The 19523-nt window shown below is 47.0% G+C and overlaps 1 protein-coding gene across 2 annotated transcripts in view; it reads right to left on the bottom strand.

Annotated features, from left to right (window-relative positions):
* Window positions 1-19523, bottom strand: part of LOC138265662 (kyphoscoliosis peptidase-like) — a 361876-nt gene that overhangs the window by 194779 nt on the left and 147574 nt on the right. For both annotated transcript variants that reach the window (XM_069213573.1, XM_069213572.1), the window contains one exon: window positions 2197-2305. In XM_069213573.1, coding sequence (XP_069069674.1) covers window positions 2197-2305 — 109 coding nt within the window. The remainder of the gene's footprint in view (window positions 1-2196; window positions 2306-19523) is intronic.

Here is a 19523-nt window from a genome sequence, read left to right as displayed (position 1 = left end):
GTCCGTCGACTTTGATGAAGTGTTTTGATTGCTGTGAAGGATGAGTAAATGCATTAACAGTAGCATATGCATGCCTAAAAGACTTCAAAGTCCTAATTGTTGTCCTTTTTCATAATGGAACTGATTCACAAATCAATTTTCTTGTTCAAGTCCAACTTTCATGTTGAAACAGCTTGATCTACTGTACAAGTGCAAATATATTTCTGTAATTCCTAAAGCATGAATTTGCACTTCTAAATACATTTAACCTAGTATGGTGCAATATGTTGCGTTAGTAAATATTATCTTAGGAGTATTCACGAGCTTCTCTAAAATCCATCCCTTTTTTGGAAGCAACTGGAAATTTACTCTAGTTAAGGACAGAAATAAACCTGTTTTTATCTGCAGAATGGGAAGGGAACCACCTAAATTGATCGCGATGAAGGGAAAAGGTTTTCTCCAAGGTGCAACAAATCATTAGGAAGTAAAATATAAATGAAGAAAAAGTCTAAGTGTTATCATATAAAGACATGTTGTCTGCACTATTTTAAGCTATGTGCACTTAATAATGCACAACTGCCTTTGCATACACGTAATTGGGAGTTTATAAGATGTTTCCTAGAGTACTTCCTGAAACCTATGACCATAACTGGTTTCTAGAAGCACTCTTGAAAATCTTTGTGAATTCAAAACATTCACATATCAGCATCCCAGTAAGAAAGTAGATTTACGAGTAAATATCTATTTATTTTATTGATAATCTGGCCCCTAGAGGCTTCTTTGTTTTATGATTCAAAGAATTTATTGATACTTCAAATATCGTGCCTTCTGTTCTCCACTCCACCCTGTTATTGAAACCAGATGTGGATGATGCATAGCAGAATCAGATACCAGAAACAAATTATTTAGTCTAGGCTGTCTCCTGAGGCCAAAAGTAAGTGTGTGTTTAATTTAAGGTAGACATGCACAGAGGTTATGTCCATAGTTATCCTGCGCCTAATTCACAAAGATAACTTACACTTTTTTGTAAGTTTACACTTTTGAGTAAGTTTACAACTTTTTGGTATTCCCAAGCTGCACTTTTGTAGTAACTTACACTTTTGTAGTATTACACTTTTGTGGTACGCCCAGCACCACTGGTGCCAACTACTGGTACTGAAACACTCTCCCTTCAGAAATAACAGTGGTAAGGACTTACTTCAAAATGTATAAGTTATTACAAATGTGTAAGTTTCTGCAAAAGCCCATTTTATGGATACAGAAAAGTAGCAAACTTACTCAAAAGTATATGCTACTATAAAAGTGCAGTTTGTGACTAGCACTTAGGGCCAGATTTAAGGAAAGTTGTGCTGCACTCAATATATGCAGCACCACTTTTCATGTGTGCCTTAGCGCCCCCCTAACGCCACCATGTTTGTGACATATTTAAGATACGTCGCACCATGGTGGTAGATAGGGAAACTAGCATCAAAGTTTTTGATGCTAGTTCAGAGCTCACTGAGGCCCATGGTAAACAATGGTGTGCCTCCTTTTAAAGTCTGCTCTGAGCAGGTGTTAAAAAGTGCTGAAAAAAATGAAGCAAAGAAATCTCTTAGATTTCTTTGCACCATTTTCTGAGTTCCCCCTAATGGGGGAACGCCCCCTTTGCAAACATTATGCCTGGCGCAGGCATAATGTAGTGCAAAGGGTTACAAAGTGGTGCAATGCATGTGATTTTGGCCTTGTTGGGGCCACTTTAGTGTAAAAACATGATGCTAATGTGGCACAAGGAGGTGCTAAGAGCTCTTACATCTGCCCCTTAGTATTACGTTTTGTGGCACTACTGTAGTACTAAATAACATACTAAAAAATTTGTGAATCATACCTTTTACTTCATGCACGCTTTTATTTAAGTTAAAAAAATAAAACTTTTCTTCCAACACCTTTTTGACCTAATGTGTATTCACTATCTGGATCAGTCACATTACACCACCTCCTCAGCATGTAAATATATTCACTCCACATAAGGTGACCAACTTTCGTTGCAGAGCAGAGCCATTGGCAAGCCCTTGAAATGTACCTGTAAAACTGAATTATCCTATTCTGCCCAGGGACCCTTGCTTCACTGATTTCGGCTTAATCTGTAAACCAGAATGGCTTAGACAAATGGATGAAAACGGATTTTTATAAAAGATACCAATGCAGCACATCTAGATGACTAAAAGCAATTTTACTTACCTATGTGATGGCAGATCCAAATCCAGATGGCACGTACTTTTTCTAGATCACTGTATGCTTTCCTCAACAGAGCTCTCACAAGATCCTCCACACTGCTCTTGGATCCCACCTGCACAGTGACAGTAAAATAATTGCATGTTATGTATCCACTGAAGGTGAGGCTTTGGTTTGATATTGACTGAATATTTGACTGCAGATGCCATAGACTCAGATATTTGATAGTTTACACGTGGTCAAACATGGGCATTACCCCTGAATCCAGTGGCCAACAGCAAAGACCTTGTTCTCTAATATGTCAACACTGTGATACTGCTCCCCTTAACTGGTAACAACCCAATTCCTTAACCCAATAACACATGAAAGCAACTAAGACACAACACAATGAGACAGCCGTAGGAAGAAAATAATGGAACAACCAACAACAACACAATACCAACAAACAAATGAACACGAGAGAACACAATCACAGTTGTGTGCCAGGAATATGATCCGCATGACATATAGTCATGTTCCCTGCTGTCCATGCCTGAATAGAATACCTGTGATTCATGATTTTTGTTTTTTTGCCATGCCACACTATAATCCTGTGTGTTTTCTTTGATCTACGCCTTGTCTTTAACAATGATAGGTTTTGGATCTAGCCCTGAATTTGAAGGGATGCACCAAGCAGACCCTCAGAGTGATAGGGGATATTGTCCATGATATGTATTTCATGTGTGGAGCACAGTCGTGGCAGCAAACCATGTTAGTGAAGTCTAGTGACATGCCTTCTTATGCCTGAGACAGGAATATGTGCTTACAAGCTCATCCGTTTAAACTCCCGCCGCTCATGATGAACTTGGAATCCTCAATGTGACACTGAGTGTGTTGTACATGTGTGTAGGTGTTGAGAGTATAGTGTCCTGTGTACGAGTTATGCAGGCCTATGGTTTACATTTTGGAAGCCCACAGCCTGGACCACAGTATGAGATGGAGGACAAGTTGCTTTGTCCAGACAGCGCATGTGTATTGCTGGCATCTCCTAGATGGGAGGGGAGCACCAACCGCTATAAGGAAAGAGGAGACAGGGTTTCTGTAGAATTGTCAGTGCCTGCAGGAAATTGGGATTGGGATTCTTTGCAGCTGGCCCCACTTTTTATTCCCTGTTAGAATGCCTAAATGCTGATTTTCGACTCTGATAGTGCACTGAAGCCTGCTAAACAGACCTCAGTGCCACTGCTCTTTCCTTAAAAACATGTGTTGTCTAATTGTTTACAATTGGCGCAGGAATTTGGCACCCCTGTAAGTCCCTAGTAAATTCTACCCCTTGTATCTAGGACATGGGTACTAAACAGGGTCCCTAAGGGCTGCAGCATAATTTACTCCACCCTATGGGACCTTCACGCAAATTGCACACAGCCTGCCATCACAGACTTCATGTCAGGGTGCAAGCCCTGAGTGAAAACACAACATGGCATACACATTGTGTGCCATTCCAAAGTCACTACATGCATTATATGTACGTCACTCCTACAGCAGGCCTTAAGAGCACTAAGGCAGGGTGCATTGCGATACATGTGAGGACTGTTAGAAATGGGGTCTTTGGTTGGCAGTCAGGTTACCCCCTGTCCAAGCAAGGACCCTCACTCTAATCAGGGTAAGTCACACACAATCCAAATTATCCTGTGCCCATACTCTGGTCGATTGGCACTGAGCACTCAGGCTTAACTTAGAGCACAATGTGTAAAGTAGTTGTGCAATAAATCATACAATAACCTCATATATCACCACAAAAATACACCACACAGTGTTTAGAAAAATATATAATATTTATCTGAAAAGATGTAGGTCAAAACAATTAAAATGCACTAAGTATATGTTGAGATAGCACTGAAAAGTGGTATAAAGGGGGTTATTCTAACTTTGGAGGAGGTGTTAATCCGTCCCAAAAGTGACGGAAAAGTGACGGATTTACCACCAGCCGTATTACGAGTCCATTATATCCTATGGAACTCGTAATACGGCTGGTGGTATATCCGTCACTTTACCGTCACTTTTGGGACGGATTAACACTCCTCCAAAGTTAGAATAACCCCCAAAGTGTCTTAAGTCTTTTAAAAGCAAACAAAGGGCGAGATGTAGCAAAGTTTTGCGAGTCGCAAATGGCCCGAATCGCTATTTGCGACCCCGCAAAATCCGAAATGGGATGCAGAAATCCCATTTCCAATTAGCAAATAGCGATGCGACCCAGCACCAACTCGCAAAAATTGCAACCTGATTTTGCAACCCACAATCAGGAAGTTGCAAATTGCGAGTCGCAAACCATATGGTAAAGCCAGTCGCAATTAGCGACTGGTCACAAAAAGCCCATTTTGCAGATCCAGATTACCACCGATTCAGAGCAGGTGGTAACCAGAACCAAAGTATAAAAGGAGACCCAGAAGGCATCTGAGCTACTCAAAATGCAGAACTGTACGTGATAGCATGGAGGAGGAGAGTCCAGGCTGCCCAGCAGAGGAGGAGGAGGCAGAGACAGGAGAGGATATACCGAACCAGGCAGACACTATTCCAACAAACTGAGGAGGAGATTTATGACAAATATAGACTGAGCAGTGCTGTTATCTTAGAAATAATTGAACTGCCTAATCCTCAGGTTGAACGACAGACAATGCGTGGCAGCGCCATCCCTACACATGTGCAAGTGCTATGCTCACTGCACCTCTTGGCCTCGGGTAGCTATCAGGGGGTGATTGCTGTGGCAGTTAGGGTATCCCAAAGTGCACTCTCACGATTCTTCAGACATTTTCTAGATGCCATACTCGTACACATGTCCAGATATATATACCTACCCAGGAATGAGGCAGAAATTAACAGCACCAAGTGGGAGTTCTACAGAATTGCCAACTTCCCCCATGTAATAGGGTGTGTGGACGGGACACATATACAAATTTGCCCACCTGCAAATTTGGAATATGTGTTCCGCAATAGGAAATGTACCCACTCACTAAACATCCAGGTGGTATGTGACACCCATAGTGTCATTACTGACATTGTAGCTAAATATCCAGGGAGTACACATGACTCATACATATTCAGGCACAGTGGGATACACCAACACCTTGAACGTGGGGAGTTTGGAGACGGATATCTATTAGGTATTGGTGACTACACTCTGAAGCCACACATACAGGTCACTGTGTAACTCTGTGATGCCCTGCTAAATTTGCCTTCTTTGACAAACAGGCGACAGTGCATATGCCCTGAGACCATGGATACTCACCCCATACCTAACACCTGGCAATCAGAACGAGAGGTGATATAACATTGCACATCGACGGAAAAGAAATGTAGTTGAGAGGACCTTTGGCTTGTTAAAGGCAAGATTCAGATGCTTCCACAAAAGTGGAGGTGCACTCCAGTATGCCCCAGAAACAGCATGCAAGATAGTTGCCTCCTGTGCCATCCTACAAAGCATTGCTACCAGACGTGGGCTACATCTCACCCCTGAAGACACAGACACAGAGGATGAGGAGCAAGAGCTACCAGATCGCCAGCCTGGGGATAGAAGCATCGCAAATGAGGGCAGACAGAGACAGAACCACATTGCAACCCAATACTTTGGCAGGTACATGGCAACCATGAGCACACTCACTAATGTCAGACACACATAGCCTAGTTATGTAGTGAAACAAACAAAACCTTTTTATTGCTAAACTATGAGATCATTAGAAATGTGCAGTAAGTAACAGTCTGGAATTGTGGAAAAGTCAAATCAGACACATGAATTGCATGTGCCTCAGTAATAGTACATTTTGGTGGCTCACAGCCTCCTCCTACTGCGGCCACCATGGCTCACTCCTGGCGTGCACTGCTATTCCGCAACACACGCAAATCAGCGGCAGACCCACTGCTGATGGTACAGCTCTCCTCGCTGTCCTGCGGTGTATCCCCTGTGCCCCTTGCAGTCTGCCTGGTCTCCATTATGTCAACCGCATGGCTGATGCGGCCAAGTCCCCATGCCACATCCCCATGCCACATCCCCAATGAAATGACCCAGTTTGACCTGCAGGCTGACAGTGAGCCTTGACAGGCAGGTGGTGTTTGTAGCCAGGCACCCAATGGATGCTGCAAGTCTGTCAAACCGGGCTGCAGTGTTGCGCTCCCTGCACCATGCCTGTGCCCTGTCAGCCACCAGTTCCCTGACCAAATGTTCGATGGCCCGTGTCAGGTTCCCCAGATATGTGTTCATGTGTTGGAACTAATTGTCCACATTAGCCATCCCATGGGTCATAGTGGTCTGCAGTGTTGTAAGGTTCCTGTTTATTGACCGCAACTGTCTGTTTTGCAGTCGCTGACCCTGTCCCAGTGATGCCTCGAGTCCCGCAAACTCAACATCTGCGACATCATCCATGTGCACAGACTGCACTCTGCGCATTGCTCCTGCTGCTGGCTGTGTGTGCCTCTCTGTGGGGCTGGGCCCTGGTGCTACCACTGCTACCTCCATGTCCTGCGCAGGATCTTCCATGGACTCTGGTGGCATTTCAATGGATGGTGGTGTCCTGCTGTGCCCTGCTGTGTCACTGGCAGCCTCCTCCTGTGGGTCTGGCCCATGTTCCTCGCCCTGCACTTGTTCGCTGATGGGGGTGCCTTGTGGGAGACCTGTGGGACATAGGGGATACATTGTCAGTCTCGCACATCTGTTTTTTGCCTCATAATAAACATTTGCCTATATTTGGACCACTGTACTACATTGCCCATAATGCACTATTCTAGAGGTTGCTAGACTGGAATGGAGCTAGTTTGGTGGTGCCTGCTGCTGTGTACTGGGATAGTGTGTCTACTGCATTTGTGGGTGTCAAAGCATATATCATGGTACTCACTTTTTGATGTTCCTGGCACTGAACTGTCCACACATTTCTTATGCCCAGTACAGCCTCCGGCTCCAGTGTTGTCTCCACCATGGTTTCCAGGGCTGTAGGTGGTGGAACGGTGGATGGGCCTCCTCCAGTGCCCTTCATCTCCCTCATGCGGTCAGCAACCCTCTCCTTGGTCCTGGAGCGAAGGTCATACCACCTTTTCCTGATTTCATTTAGGGTGCGGTGGCTTACCCCAATGGCATTAATTTTTTCTTGGATGCCTTGCCAAATTCTTTTCTTCTAAGCGTCAGGGACACTCATTGCTGCCTTGATGAAGAGTTGGTCATGGTGCAGGCAGCACTCTTCCGTGAGGACCTCCAACTCCTTGTCTGGGAATTTTAGTTTTCTCTTCCTACCAGCACTACCTGTCTCCTTCTCCATTGTTGCTGCAGCTCCTCTCACCTGGGTGTGGCTCAGCAGTTTGGGCTGGGTGTGCTCCTCCCTCCTCCCAGTTCTATTTGGGGACTTCCTGGTTCTGATGTCATCACCAAGAACCAGGAAGTGGGTTTCCCAACTGTTATGTTGCACCTGCAGGCAATTTGCGAGGCAGTCGCAATTTGCGACATCGGACCACGCCCTTCTTGCAAATTGTGACCTCGCTTTTAGCAAGGTCACAAAAACGGGGGTCGCAAAATGTGGTGTGACACATCTGCGACTCGCAATTTGGTATGGCGAGTCTTTCAGGCATTTGGTTTTGTGAGTCGAAAATAGCAATTTGCATGGAGTTGCTATTTCCGATTCGCAATTTTTTACCTTCCTACATCCGGCACAAAGTCTCTTTCAAGCACAAAGTACCTGGTTTGCTTGACAAATTTCTTTCAAAGAAACGCAGAGGAGGAGAAGCGTGGAAACAAAGGGGTGTGTGTCGAATTCTCGGCCCGCACACAGCAATGCATTGTTTAGTTTTCACACAGGGACGGCTGTGCGTCGATTTCCAGCGCTCGGACGTGGATCCTCTTCGTGGTGCGGGGTTTTCAGATGCCCCAGGGACGATGCATGGATTTCCTGTGCTGGCAGGATGAAGTAACAGGAGCTGCGTCGATCCGGTAGGCGTTGCGTTGAATTTTCTACCATTTTCTACCATACGGTAGGCGCTTTATGGATTCCTCTCTGGAAGTCGGGCTCCGTCGTTCCGGCTCGGCTGTGTGTCGATCCAGTGGGCCGTGCATTGAATTTCCGGTCGTTACGCTGGCACTGCATTTATCTTCTCATTGCAAAGTCGGGCTGCGTTGTTCCGGTTCGGCGTGCAATGAAATTTTCACTGTGGCAGGTTGTTTGTCAAATTTCGCAGCACAATGAGTCCTTCTTGTAGAGAAGAAGGGCCAGATGTAGCAAGGATTTTGCACTTCGGAAACAGCGAAAATTGCTGTTTGCGAGGCGCAAAAGCCACATCGCGATGCCCATTTCCATTTTGCGAGTCGGTAACCTGTGGACCACTGCCTGCTCTGAAAAAATGAAACTGACACGTTTCATTTTTTCGTTTGTAATGCATCTCGTTTTCCTTTATTTAAAAGCAGTCACAGACATGGTGGTCTGCTGTCTCCAGCAGGCCACCATCCCTGTGAGTGATGCGACTCGCAAAGGGGTCCCAAATTCCGACCCACCTCATTAATATTAATGAGGTGGGCCTTTGCGACCCACTTACGACTTGCAGATGGTGTCAGGGACACCATTCTGCATCCGGCTTGGTGAGTCGCAAAGCCAGAATTTCCTACATCTGGCCCGAAGTCTTTTTGGTCCTGAGACTTCAGGGAAAAGGAGGCAAGCTCTATCCAAGCCCTTGGAGAGCACTTCTTCACCTCAGCCAGAGAGCAGCAAGGCCGCAGTCCTTCACAGAAAGCAGTCAGGCAGTTCTTCTTGGCAGGTTCTTGTTCAAGTTTTTTCTACAGGAAGTGTCTGAGTTAGTAGGGGCAGAGGCCCTGTTTATATACCCAAATGTGCCTTTGAAGTGGGGGAGACTTCAAAGAGTGGCTTAGAAGTGCACCAGGTCCGCTTTCAGTTCAATCCTGTCTGCCAGGGTCCCAGTAGGGGGTGTGGCAGTCCTTTGTGTGAAGGCAGGCCCTCCACCCTCCCAGCCCAGGAAGACCCATTCAAAATGCAAATGTATGCAAGTAAGGCTGAGTATCCTGTGTTTGGGGTGTGTCTGAGTGAATGCACAAGGAGCTGTCAACTAAACCCAGCCAGATGTGGATTGTAAGGCACAGAAAGATTTAAGTGCATAGAAATGCTCACTTTCTAAAAGTGGCATTTCTAAAATAGTAATATTAAATCCAACTTCACCAGTCAGCAGGATTTTGTATCACCATTCTGGCCATACTAAATATGAGCGTCCTGCTCCTTTCAGATCAGCAGCTACCATTCAAACAATGAATGAGGGCAGCCCCAATGTTAGCCTATGAATAACTTCCGCTCCTTAATCTCAAATGGGCCAGACCAGCTGTCCTGGAGAGCACTAGGCTCTACTGGCTCCATTACCCAAACCTTGTCTCAAGGTGAGAAATCAACCAGAGTGGCCTTCCGGTCATACCACTCCTTCATTACCTCTTGACTGGCCTCAAGGTTACTCTTGGCCTACGTCCAGAAGCACTGGGTTTGGTTGCGGAGGGCCAGCATGCAGCTGATCACATCCTGGGGAGGTGTTTTGGGAGCTTTCTCCCAGTACTCTTTAACTATGCTTAGTGGTCCCCTGACAGGGTGACCATAGAGAAGCTCAAAGGGGCTGAACCCCACCCCTTTCTGGGGCACCACCCTATAAGCAAACAGCAGGCATGGCTAAACAGTAGGCATGGCAAGATGACGTCCCACTTACGCCTCATGGCTTTAGTTAGGCCATTGATCATGCCTTTAAGGGTCTTGTTGAATCTCTCAACAAGCCCATTGGATTGAGGATGATAAGGGGTGGTAAACTGGTGGGTCACCCCATACTCATCCCACATGGACCTTATGTATGCAGACATGAAGTTTGTGCCTCAGTCAGTCACAACGTCCTTAGGGAATCCCACACGGGTAAATATTCCCAGCAGGGCTCTGCTCACCAACGGTGCAGTCACTGTTCGGATGGCCCCTGAATAGCGAGTGGCATGGTCCACCAAAACCGTGATAAACCTGTTGCCCAAAGCCGCGGTGGGGTCCAAGGGACCAACGATGTTGATGCCCACCCTTTCAAAGGGAGTGGTATCAGGGGGGCTTTACACTTTTTCACTGTCTTCCCACTAGCCTGGCAGGTGGGGGAGGCTCTGCAGAAATTATCTGAGGCTACCCTCATTCTAGGCCAATGGATGTGGGTGACAAGCCTGCCAAAGGTCTTGTCTTGGCCCAGATGTCCTGCCAGGGGAATGTCGTGAGCCAGACCCAGTAGGAAGGCCCAGTAACACTGGGGGACCACCAGCACACGTGCTGCCCCAGGGCCCGGAACCTTAGGCTCACTGTAAAGGAGATCATTCTCCCAGTAGATATAGTGAGTGCCAGAGGCTTCGCCAGCTGCTTGGGCTGGGCCTGTTGCCTCAGACCCTCAAGGGCGGGGCATTCTTTCTGCGCCTTGCAGAATTCTGCCCTGGTTGGTCCACCCTCTACTTGCCACCAGCAAGTTCAGGTAGGTTGCCCAGGTCAGCTATGTCCTCTCCAGTTGACTCAGGGGCCTCCTCTTCCTCAGGAGTCCCGTCTATCACCGTGGGTACATCTGAGGCTGGATTCCCGCGCTTCTTGCCCTTCCTCTTTGCAGCTGTCTGGGCCATTGTTCCAGACGCCCTTCACTCCCTTCCCGGGCAGCCATGGACCTTGTGGTCATGCAGACCTACTCAGGCAAACCTAACATCTCCAGGTGGGATCTGAGCTCTACCTCCTTCCAGGCAGTATGCTCAAGATCAGTGGTTCCCAACCTGTGGTCTGGGGACCCCTGGGGGTCCACGAAGCCTCCTCAGGGGGTCCGCAGCTGCTTAGAAAATTAAATATTAACAGATTAGATCCCAAGTTTACAGTAATGTCTCAGTGGGAGGTCCCCAAATTCCAATAATGATTCAGTGGGGGTCCCCGGGTTCCAATAATGATAAAGTGGGGGTCCACAGAAGTCAAAGGGTTGGGAACCACTGCTCAAGATCGTTGCCTAACAGACTATCTACAGGCATGGAAGGACTCACAGCTACTTTCAGAGTACCAGAGACCCCCCCCCCACTCAAAGGGGACCAGAGCCACTGGTAGGTGACTCTCAAGAATTGTCAGCGACTATGACCTGATGGAATGTATAAGGGACTATCTGCTCTGCTGAAACCAGCTGACTCTTGACAGTAGTCCTACTGGCTCCTGTGTCACGCAGAGCCTCCACCTGTTGCCCATCAATGGTGACCCACTGCGTATACTTTGAAGTATTTGCAGGCATGTGAGCTTTAGGCACCATCTCGCTATCTCCCAGGGACACTAGGGAAACCTCTGTCTGCCCCCAAAGCTAACTGGGACTGTCTCCCCCCCAAGTGCTACACTACCCATCCCAGGTATCTGTCCAGTGGTGGACTGTGCTCTCTTGGAACTCTGGGAGTCACCCTTAGAGTGTCCATGCTGGTAGCACTCTAAGCATTTGGAGATGAACTTCCCTACCTTTCTGTCAAAGAACCCTGGTTTCTTTCCAAATCTAGAAGAGGAATGGTTACCACCTCCCCCTTTGGAACTGTTTTGGGGGACTTTTGAGAACTCCTTATCTTTAAGTTTATCTCCCCCCTCTTTCTTCTGTTGGGAACCCTGACCACCTTTGTGGGTGTCCCCCCAGATGCCTTCTTGGACACTCTGGTGCTAACCCAAAGGTCCGCCTCCTCAGCAAGCTTCCTGGGATCAGTCAGCTTGCTATCTACTAAGTGCTGGTGCAACTCTGTAAAAGAAATACTGAGCATATGCTCTCTCAGAATCAAGCCTTATAACCCTTTGTAATCATCTACTTTGCTGCCCCCGCACCCATCCATCCAGTGCCTTTTTGGAGAAATCATAACAATCTACCCATATTTGTGTGGAAAGTTTGGTGCTGTCCCTAAACCTCTGATGGTATTTCTCAGGGGTCAGCCCAAACGTGGCCAGTAAAGCAGCTTTCATGGTTGCATAGACATTCCTATCAAGTGGAGCTAGTGTAAGAAGTGTGTCCCTCCCCACTGCTGGTACATAAAACCACAAGGCCACCCCCAGTGCTCCTCAGAGGTCCCATGGACCCTGAGTGCAACTTCATAGGCAGCCAACCACTTGTCAATGTCATCTCTCACCACAAAACTTGGCACCACATTCTTGGGTATATGAACCTTTTTCTTCCCAAAAGGTCCTGCATGTATGCTGCCACCATCACTACTGGACTCAGACTGTCTTGTCTTGATCTCTAGCTCCTTGAGACTCAGTTCATGAGCCAACAAAAGTTTTTTTCTCAGCCAAGGCTCTCTCAGCTGCAGCTTCAGCTCTCTTAGCTTCAATCTGCTTGGCTGCTCTTTCAGCCTCAGCTTGTTTGGCTTCTCTCTCTGCTCTCCTTTCCTCCTGTTGAGCCTCAATTTTCAACCTTGCCATCTGCAATTGAAACTCTCTCTCCTCTCTCCTTTCCTCTGCGGTCAGGCCTTGATCAGAGACACTGCTCACTGGTTTGGCAGGGGGCACAATTGCAGTGGTAACATCATCCACTGATGCAAAAAATCCTCTGAGGTGCCATCCTCTGGATCCTCCTTCTCAACATCCTCCTCTGAAAGGGCTTCTGCCCAGGCCCGCAGCGCCATTTGGAATTCCTCCCTCCTGGAGGCTTTCTGGGTAGGTACACCCATATCCCTACAGAACGCCCTCTTCTGTTTAACAGTGTAGGTCTCCAGCATAGCCAGATCAAAATCTTCATCTCCTGCTTGAGACCCAGTCAGAGACATGTTGAATGAGGATTTTAGTCACAAATTGTCAGGAAAAACGAAATTGCAGAAAAAGATAAAAAATCAAGTTGACCTTCAACTGTGGGTGGGTAGTAAAATACTTAGCTACTGTATGTCACTGCACAAATACAAGTCCTTTCCTCACCGCTGGTCACCAATGTTAGAAATGGGGTCTTTGGTTGGCAGTCAGGTTACCCCCGTCCAAGCAAGGACCATCCCTCTAGTCAGGGTAAGTCACACTCAATCCAAATTATCCTGTGTCCACCCTCTGGTAGCTTGACACTGAGCAGTCAGGCTTAACTTAGAAGGCACTGTGTAAAGTAGTTGTGCAATAAATCATACTATAACACCATATAGCACCACACAAATACACCACACAGTGTTCAGAAAAATATATAATATGTACCTAATAAGATGCAGGTCAAAATGATTAAAATGCAATAAGGATATGTTGAGATATCACTGAAAAGTGATATAAAGGGCCTGATTCTAACTTTGGAGGACGGTGTTAAACCGTCCCAAAAGTGGCGGATATACCACCTACCGTATTACGAGTTCCATAGGATATAATGGACTCGTAATACGGTAGGTGGTATATCCGCCACTTTTGGGACGGTTTAACACCGTCCTCCAAAGTTAGAATCAGGCCCAAAGTGTCTTAAGTCTTTTAAAAGCAAAGTCTCTTTCAAGCACAAAGTGCTGGGTTTGTGTGAAAAATCCCCGCAAAGAACCGCAGAGGAGGAGAAGCGTGGAAACAAAGGGGTGTGCATCGATTTCTCAGGCCGCACGTGGCAATGCGTTGTTTAGTTTTCACACAGGGATGGCTGTGCGTCAATTTCCAGCGCTCGGTCGTGGATCCTCTTTGGGTTGCGGGGTTTTCGTATGCCCCGGGGATGATGCATGGATTTCCTGCACTGGCAGGTGCTGCGTCGATATCCTCTCTGGAAGTCGGGCTGCGTCGTTCCATCTCGGCTGTGCATCAATCCAGTGGGTGGTGCGTCTAATTTCCCGTTGCTATGCTGGCGCTGAGTCGATCTTCTCGTTGCGAAGTCGGGCTGTGACACTCTGGTTCGGCGTGCAGTGAAATTTTCACTGTGGTGCAGGCTGTGCGCCGTTTCTGGCACGCTGTGCGTCAAATTGCGCCGCACAAGGAGTCCTTCTTGTAAAGGTGAAGTCTTTTTGGTCCTGAGACTTCAGGGAACAGGAAGCAAGCTCTATCCAAGCCCTTGGAGAGCATTTCTTCACCTCAGCCAGAGAGCAGCAAGGCAGCAGGGCAACAGCAAGGCAGCAGTCCTTCACAGAAAGCAGTCAGGTGAGTCCTTTGGGCAGCCAGGCAGTTCTTCTTGGTACGATGCAGGTTCTGGTTCAGGTTTCTTCTCCAGTAAGTGTCTGAGTTGGTAGGGGCAGAGGCCCTATTTAAATACCCAAATGTGCTTTTGAAGTGGGGGAGACTTCAAAGAGTGGCTTAGAAGTGCACTAGGTCCCCTTTTAGTTCAATCCTGTCTGCCAGAATCCCAGTAGGGGTGTGGCAGTCCTTTGTGTGAAGGCAGGCCCTCCACCCTCCCAGCCCAGGAAGACCCATTCAAAATGCAGATGTATGCAAGTAAGGCTGAGTATCTTGTGTTTGGGGTGTGTCTGAGTGAATGCACAAGGAGCTGTCAACTAAACCCAGCCAGACGTGGATTGTAAGGCACTGAAATATTTAAGTGCAGAGAAATGCTCACTTTCTAAAAGTGGCATTTCTAAAATAGTAATATTAAATCCAACTTCACCAGTCAGCAGGATTTTGTATCACCATTCTGGCCATACTAAATATGAGCTTCCTACTCCTTTCAGATCAGCAGCTACCACTCAAACAATGTATGAGGGCAGCCCCAATGTTAGCCTATGAAGGGAGCAGGCCTCACAGCAGTGTAAAAACGAATTTAGGAGTTTTACACTACTAGGACATGTAAACTACACAGGTACATGTCCCGCCTTTTGCCTACACAGCACCCTGCCCTATGGGTTACCTAGGGCATACCTTAGGGGTGTCTTATATGTAGAAAAAGGGGAGTAATTTTAAATGCCAAGTCGAATTGGGCAGTGAAACTGCACACACAGGCCTTGCAATGGCAGGCCTGAGACATGGTTAAGGAGCTATGGTGTGGCACAATCAGTGCTGCAGGCCCACTAGTAGCATTTAATATACAGGCCCTGGACACATATATTGCACTCTCCTAGGGACTTATAAGTAAATTAAATAGTCCAATTAGGTATGATCCAATGTTATTATGTTTAAGGGAGAGAGCATATGCACTTTAGCACTGGTTAGCAGTGGTAAAGTGCACAGAGTCTTAAATCTTAAAACCAGCAAAAACAGTATCTAAAAAGTGGAGGGAGGCAGGCAAAAAGTTAGGGGGGACCACCCAAAAGCTGTCTGGTCTAACAAGGACCTATCTGCAAGAGAAGATATAACCCTGTGAAGTCTGGTTCCAGTCCTAGACATTGCAAATGACCGGGGAGCCATCTTAAAGCATGTACTGAATACCGGTCAGCAGGAGTGACCCAGCTACATGATTGCTGTAAGGAAAATGGTGGTGTTTGGTCACAAAAACCTCATCTTAATAAAGCCATACTAATGCCGGTACAGAATTTATTATGACATGCGCCCATTGGGCACCCTAGAGGTGCACCCTGTAACCTACTTGTCCTCTAGTGTGCTGCCTGGCTGACTGGTTTTAACCAACCTGCCACCACAGATGAGTTTCTGACCTTTTTGAGATGAGAGCCTTTGGTCTCCGGGGTCAGAAACAATGCCTAGTCTGGCAGGAGGTGTTATCACCTCCGCTGACAGAACAGCTAGTAAATTGCATGCCAAGGCCAGGGACTTCAAAGTCCCTGCCACCTGTGGTATGTGGCCAGCAGCTTCTCTCAGACCTCGGACAGGCAAACTCCTGCCCTGAGGCCCATTTGGCACCAGGACAAAAGGGAAAATTAGAAATGCAGGAGGCGTGTTACACTACCAGGCTGGACACACCTCTAGGGTGATCAGCCTGAAGTTAACATGAAGTTAGGAAGTCCACCACCTTGTGTGTGGACAAAATAGAAATTCTGTGACAGGGTGATGCCCACTCTCCAAAGGAAGTGTTCATCTAAGGAATGTAGAAAACCCAGTGGTAAGTAGCCAATTGGCTATTACTCTTCACCACTCTTTACTCCCCTTATATTTATGGTTAGAAACCCCAAGGGTAAGTAGCCCATTCGCTACTACTCCTCACTCCCCTTATATTTAGGGGACCCCCTGATACCAGGCCTACAGATTTGTTTGACTGAAAAAGAAGAAGGACTCAAAGAGCCGCAAGAACTGAGGAGCAGCAACTGACTTGGCCCCAACCCGCTGGCCTCCCTTCTGTCCTTGACAATTGTGCCAAAGAGAAAGAGTCCTGCAGCTGTTCGGCCTCCAAAAGCCTGGAAGGGCTGCCAGCACTTCGAGAAGTAACCAGAATCTACAGTGGAGTAGTAGAGCTGCTTCCCTGAACCCTGCAGACACCAAAGAAGATTCACGAGGAATCCAGACTCTCAAAACACAACAATGCACCCGTGCCCCCTTGCCCAAGTTGACGTGAGCCAATGGTGCCAGCATGGTCCCCAGGCCCTCCAGAGCCAAAGCCCAACTTGGGTCAGCCAACAATTTACTTCCCAACCTCGCCTGCAGCTTCTTTGTGCAGGCCCCCTCTACCACAAGTGCCTCTGTTTACCAATGCCACAGGATACCTCTGCACCCAGCCTGAGGAAAACAAACCTGAGCCCCCCTGTGTATTCCCCCGAACTGTCCCCCGTCCTTGCTTGCAACCATTCTTTAATTGTATTGATCTTTATTGAAGTGAACGCGAAAACCAATGCTGTAACACACCCCTGCACCTGGATGCCCCAGATCCCCTTGAGGTGACCTGTTGGTGTGGCCTTGGACCTTGCCCCATGCTCACCCCATGTCCAGAAGAACAGTCCTTTAAGTTGTTGCCAAGTACTTGTGTGCAGTGTCTGTTTCTTTCCCATAAGATAAGGTTAAGGTACCCAAGGCTGAAAAGCACCTCTGCACTCAGACACCTCAGTTCCTCCCAAAGTGACCTGTTGGTGCTACTTTGGACCTTGTCCCTTACGTACATTAACTCCAGAAGAACAGTCCTGTAAGCCATTGTTAAGTGCCTGAATGCAGTATATGGGCCTGATTTAGGGGTTACTCTGTCGCAACAGTGATGGATAACCCAGCCACTGAAATCTAAATACAATTGTTTTCTATGGTAATTAGATTTCGTTAGATGGATATCCCTCATGGTTGCAATGACGTAACCCCTCCACTGAGATCTAAATCAGGCCCTATGTCTTTTCCCATAGGATAACATTACAGCTCCAAAATTGCACTGTCAACTTTTGAAACATAAAAAAATTAATATCTCAATAAGTACTTACCTGATTCTGATGAACTTGGTATCTAAATTTATATAAAAATAAGTGTCATTTTTATAAATTAGTGTTGGATTTCTTTATTGAGTGTGTGTTTCACTTACTGCCTCTTTATGTGCAATAAATGCTTAACCCTGTTCTCTAACAAGCCTAGCTGCTTGCCTATGCTACCATAAAAGTGAGCTTTTACGGTTATTATTTTAACCCCTCTCACCCAGTACGGGTTGACCTGGACTATCTGCATTGTGTATCCTTAAATTGGTACACTACGTAGATAGTCAGATTCCCACAGTTCCCTTCCTGATACATTGGGCTGTAAATACGTCTGTCTGCAGCTGCTACTTGGTGGATGCTAGTGGGTGCAGAGTGAGGCCTTCAGTATCTGCTGATAGCGAAAGGAGTTGTTTAATGGGAACCGTTTCTTGCCTCTCATCCCAATCTCTGTGAGAAGGTGTCCTAAATAGCTTGACCCAGCCTGCTCTCACCTCTTTGTACATTTGTGGTGGGAACTTAATCTGGAGGCTACCCTGCTGGACAGAGCATCCTTGCTGACAAAGGCCAGGCCTGGAAGGTGGCCTGGCCAAGACACATGAAAGGGTGACCGACCCAAACTGGTTCAAAGGAACAGGCATGGAATACACATACTCTACAAAATTGCTAAGAAGATGGTATTGTGTGACTGCGGCACTTCCAAGTGTGCTGGTGGGTTGGGTCCTGTCCTGAAGACTAAGTGAGTCGAGAGGTTCCCTAAAGTTTCTTGTGAAGAACTCTATACCGAAGATATCATTTGGATTCTGCCACACTAAGGAATAGTCATCTGCAGTTGTGAGGCTGGCGTCCCTAATGGAGAGCTGGAGCAATCTGCTGCAGCCCATAAGATGCCCACTGACAGAAGCCTCCGCTCATGCTGCGAACCTTTGGATAATGTGCATCGTGGCCGGGTGCCATGGAGCTGTGTGAGTACAGCAGTGTGCCACCTCAAGGCTCTTGCCTGCTGCAAATGAGGTTCTGCTGCTGCAGAATGACTGAATGCTGCTCCTCACTGCTACTGAACTGCCACATGCCACCTGGAGGCTCCTGCTTTCTGCTGGTGAGATCTTGACACCATGGGATCCAGTTTAGTTTTGTATTGCCCAATCCTTTCACGTTGATGTACTACACTGCATGCTAAACCACATCCCGATAATACCCCCTTCTTAGATGGAGGGCTATTTCAGAGTTCAAACGTACTTATGTGCCACTGGCGTGCCAAAGGCGAGCCCGTCTGGGCTTGTCTGTGCACCGACCCTAGCTAGTGCCAGTCCCCCTGGACGATGTGGCCCGGATCCAGCCCTATGTCCAGCATCGCACCGAGAACTACTGTCACTTAAAAAGGGTAATTCTATCTTGTGTCCACTTTTGGATCATGCTCAGGGATACCCCCAATACGCTGTTAAATGCTCCAACCTTGATTGCTGTATAGCTCTTGATGGCTTCTGGGGCAAATGACAAACGTTGCCTCATTATCTCCGCCACACGCAACAAGTCTGGTAGCTCCCATATGTGCCTGACTTTTTGTGCTCTCATCAATGCTAGAACCACAGTCAATATAATATTGAATTTTATTTTTGTTAATGGATATTTAGAAAGTTTATCTAGCCTTTATAACTAAGTCTTGGGCAGGTGCAGCCAGTACCCTGGACCTGTCCTTTGCTATTCCAGAGGGCTACTCTATTGTGAGACATGACAGAGCAGGTAAGCAAAGCGTGGCTTAGAGATCATTTTTAGAGCTAACATGAAGACCAAATTCAGTCCCGGGCAGGCCCAACAATGAAAAGCCATTTTCTTCTCACTTCTACTTACCAGCACTCAATCCTTCAATGATATGTTAGTCTATTGCCGACTGGCCCCAGACACCCCTTTATTAAGGAAATTGTTGGAATCTTAGCATCCCAGCTTTTAAGTTCAGACTTCAGCTTACTGGGGGACTTAGGGGCATATTTATACTCCGTTTGCGCCGGAATTGCGTCGTTTTTTTTGACGCAATTCCGACTCAAAACTAACTCCATATTTATACTTTGGCGTTAGACGCGTCTAGCGCCAAAGTCCATGGAGTTTGCGTCATTTTTTA

The sequence above is a fragment of the Pleurodeles waltl genome, chromosome 11 (genome assembly GCF_031143425.1).
Source record: "Pleurodeles waltl isolate 20211129_DDA chromosome 11, aPleWal1.hap1.20221129, whole genome shotgun sequence".
NCBI classification, from domain to species: Eukaryota; Metazoa; Chordata; class Amphibia; order Caudata; family Salamandridae; genus Pleurodeles; species Pleurodeles waltl.
The sequence above is the reverse complement of the archived record's forward strand: the minus strand, read 5'-3'. Positions and strand labels throughout refer to the sequence as shown.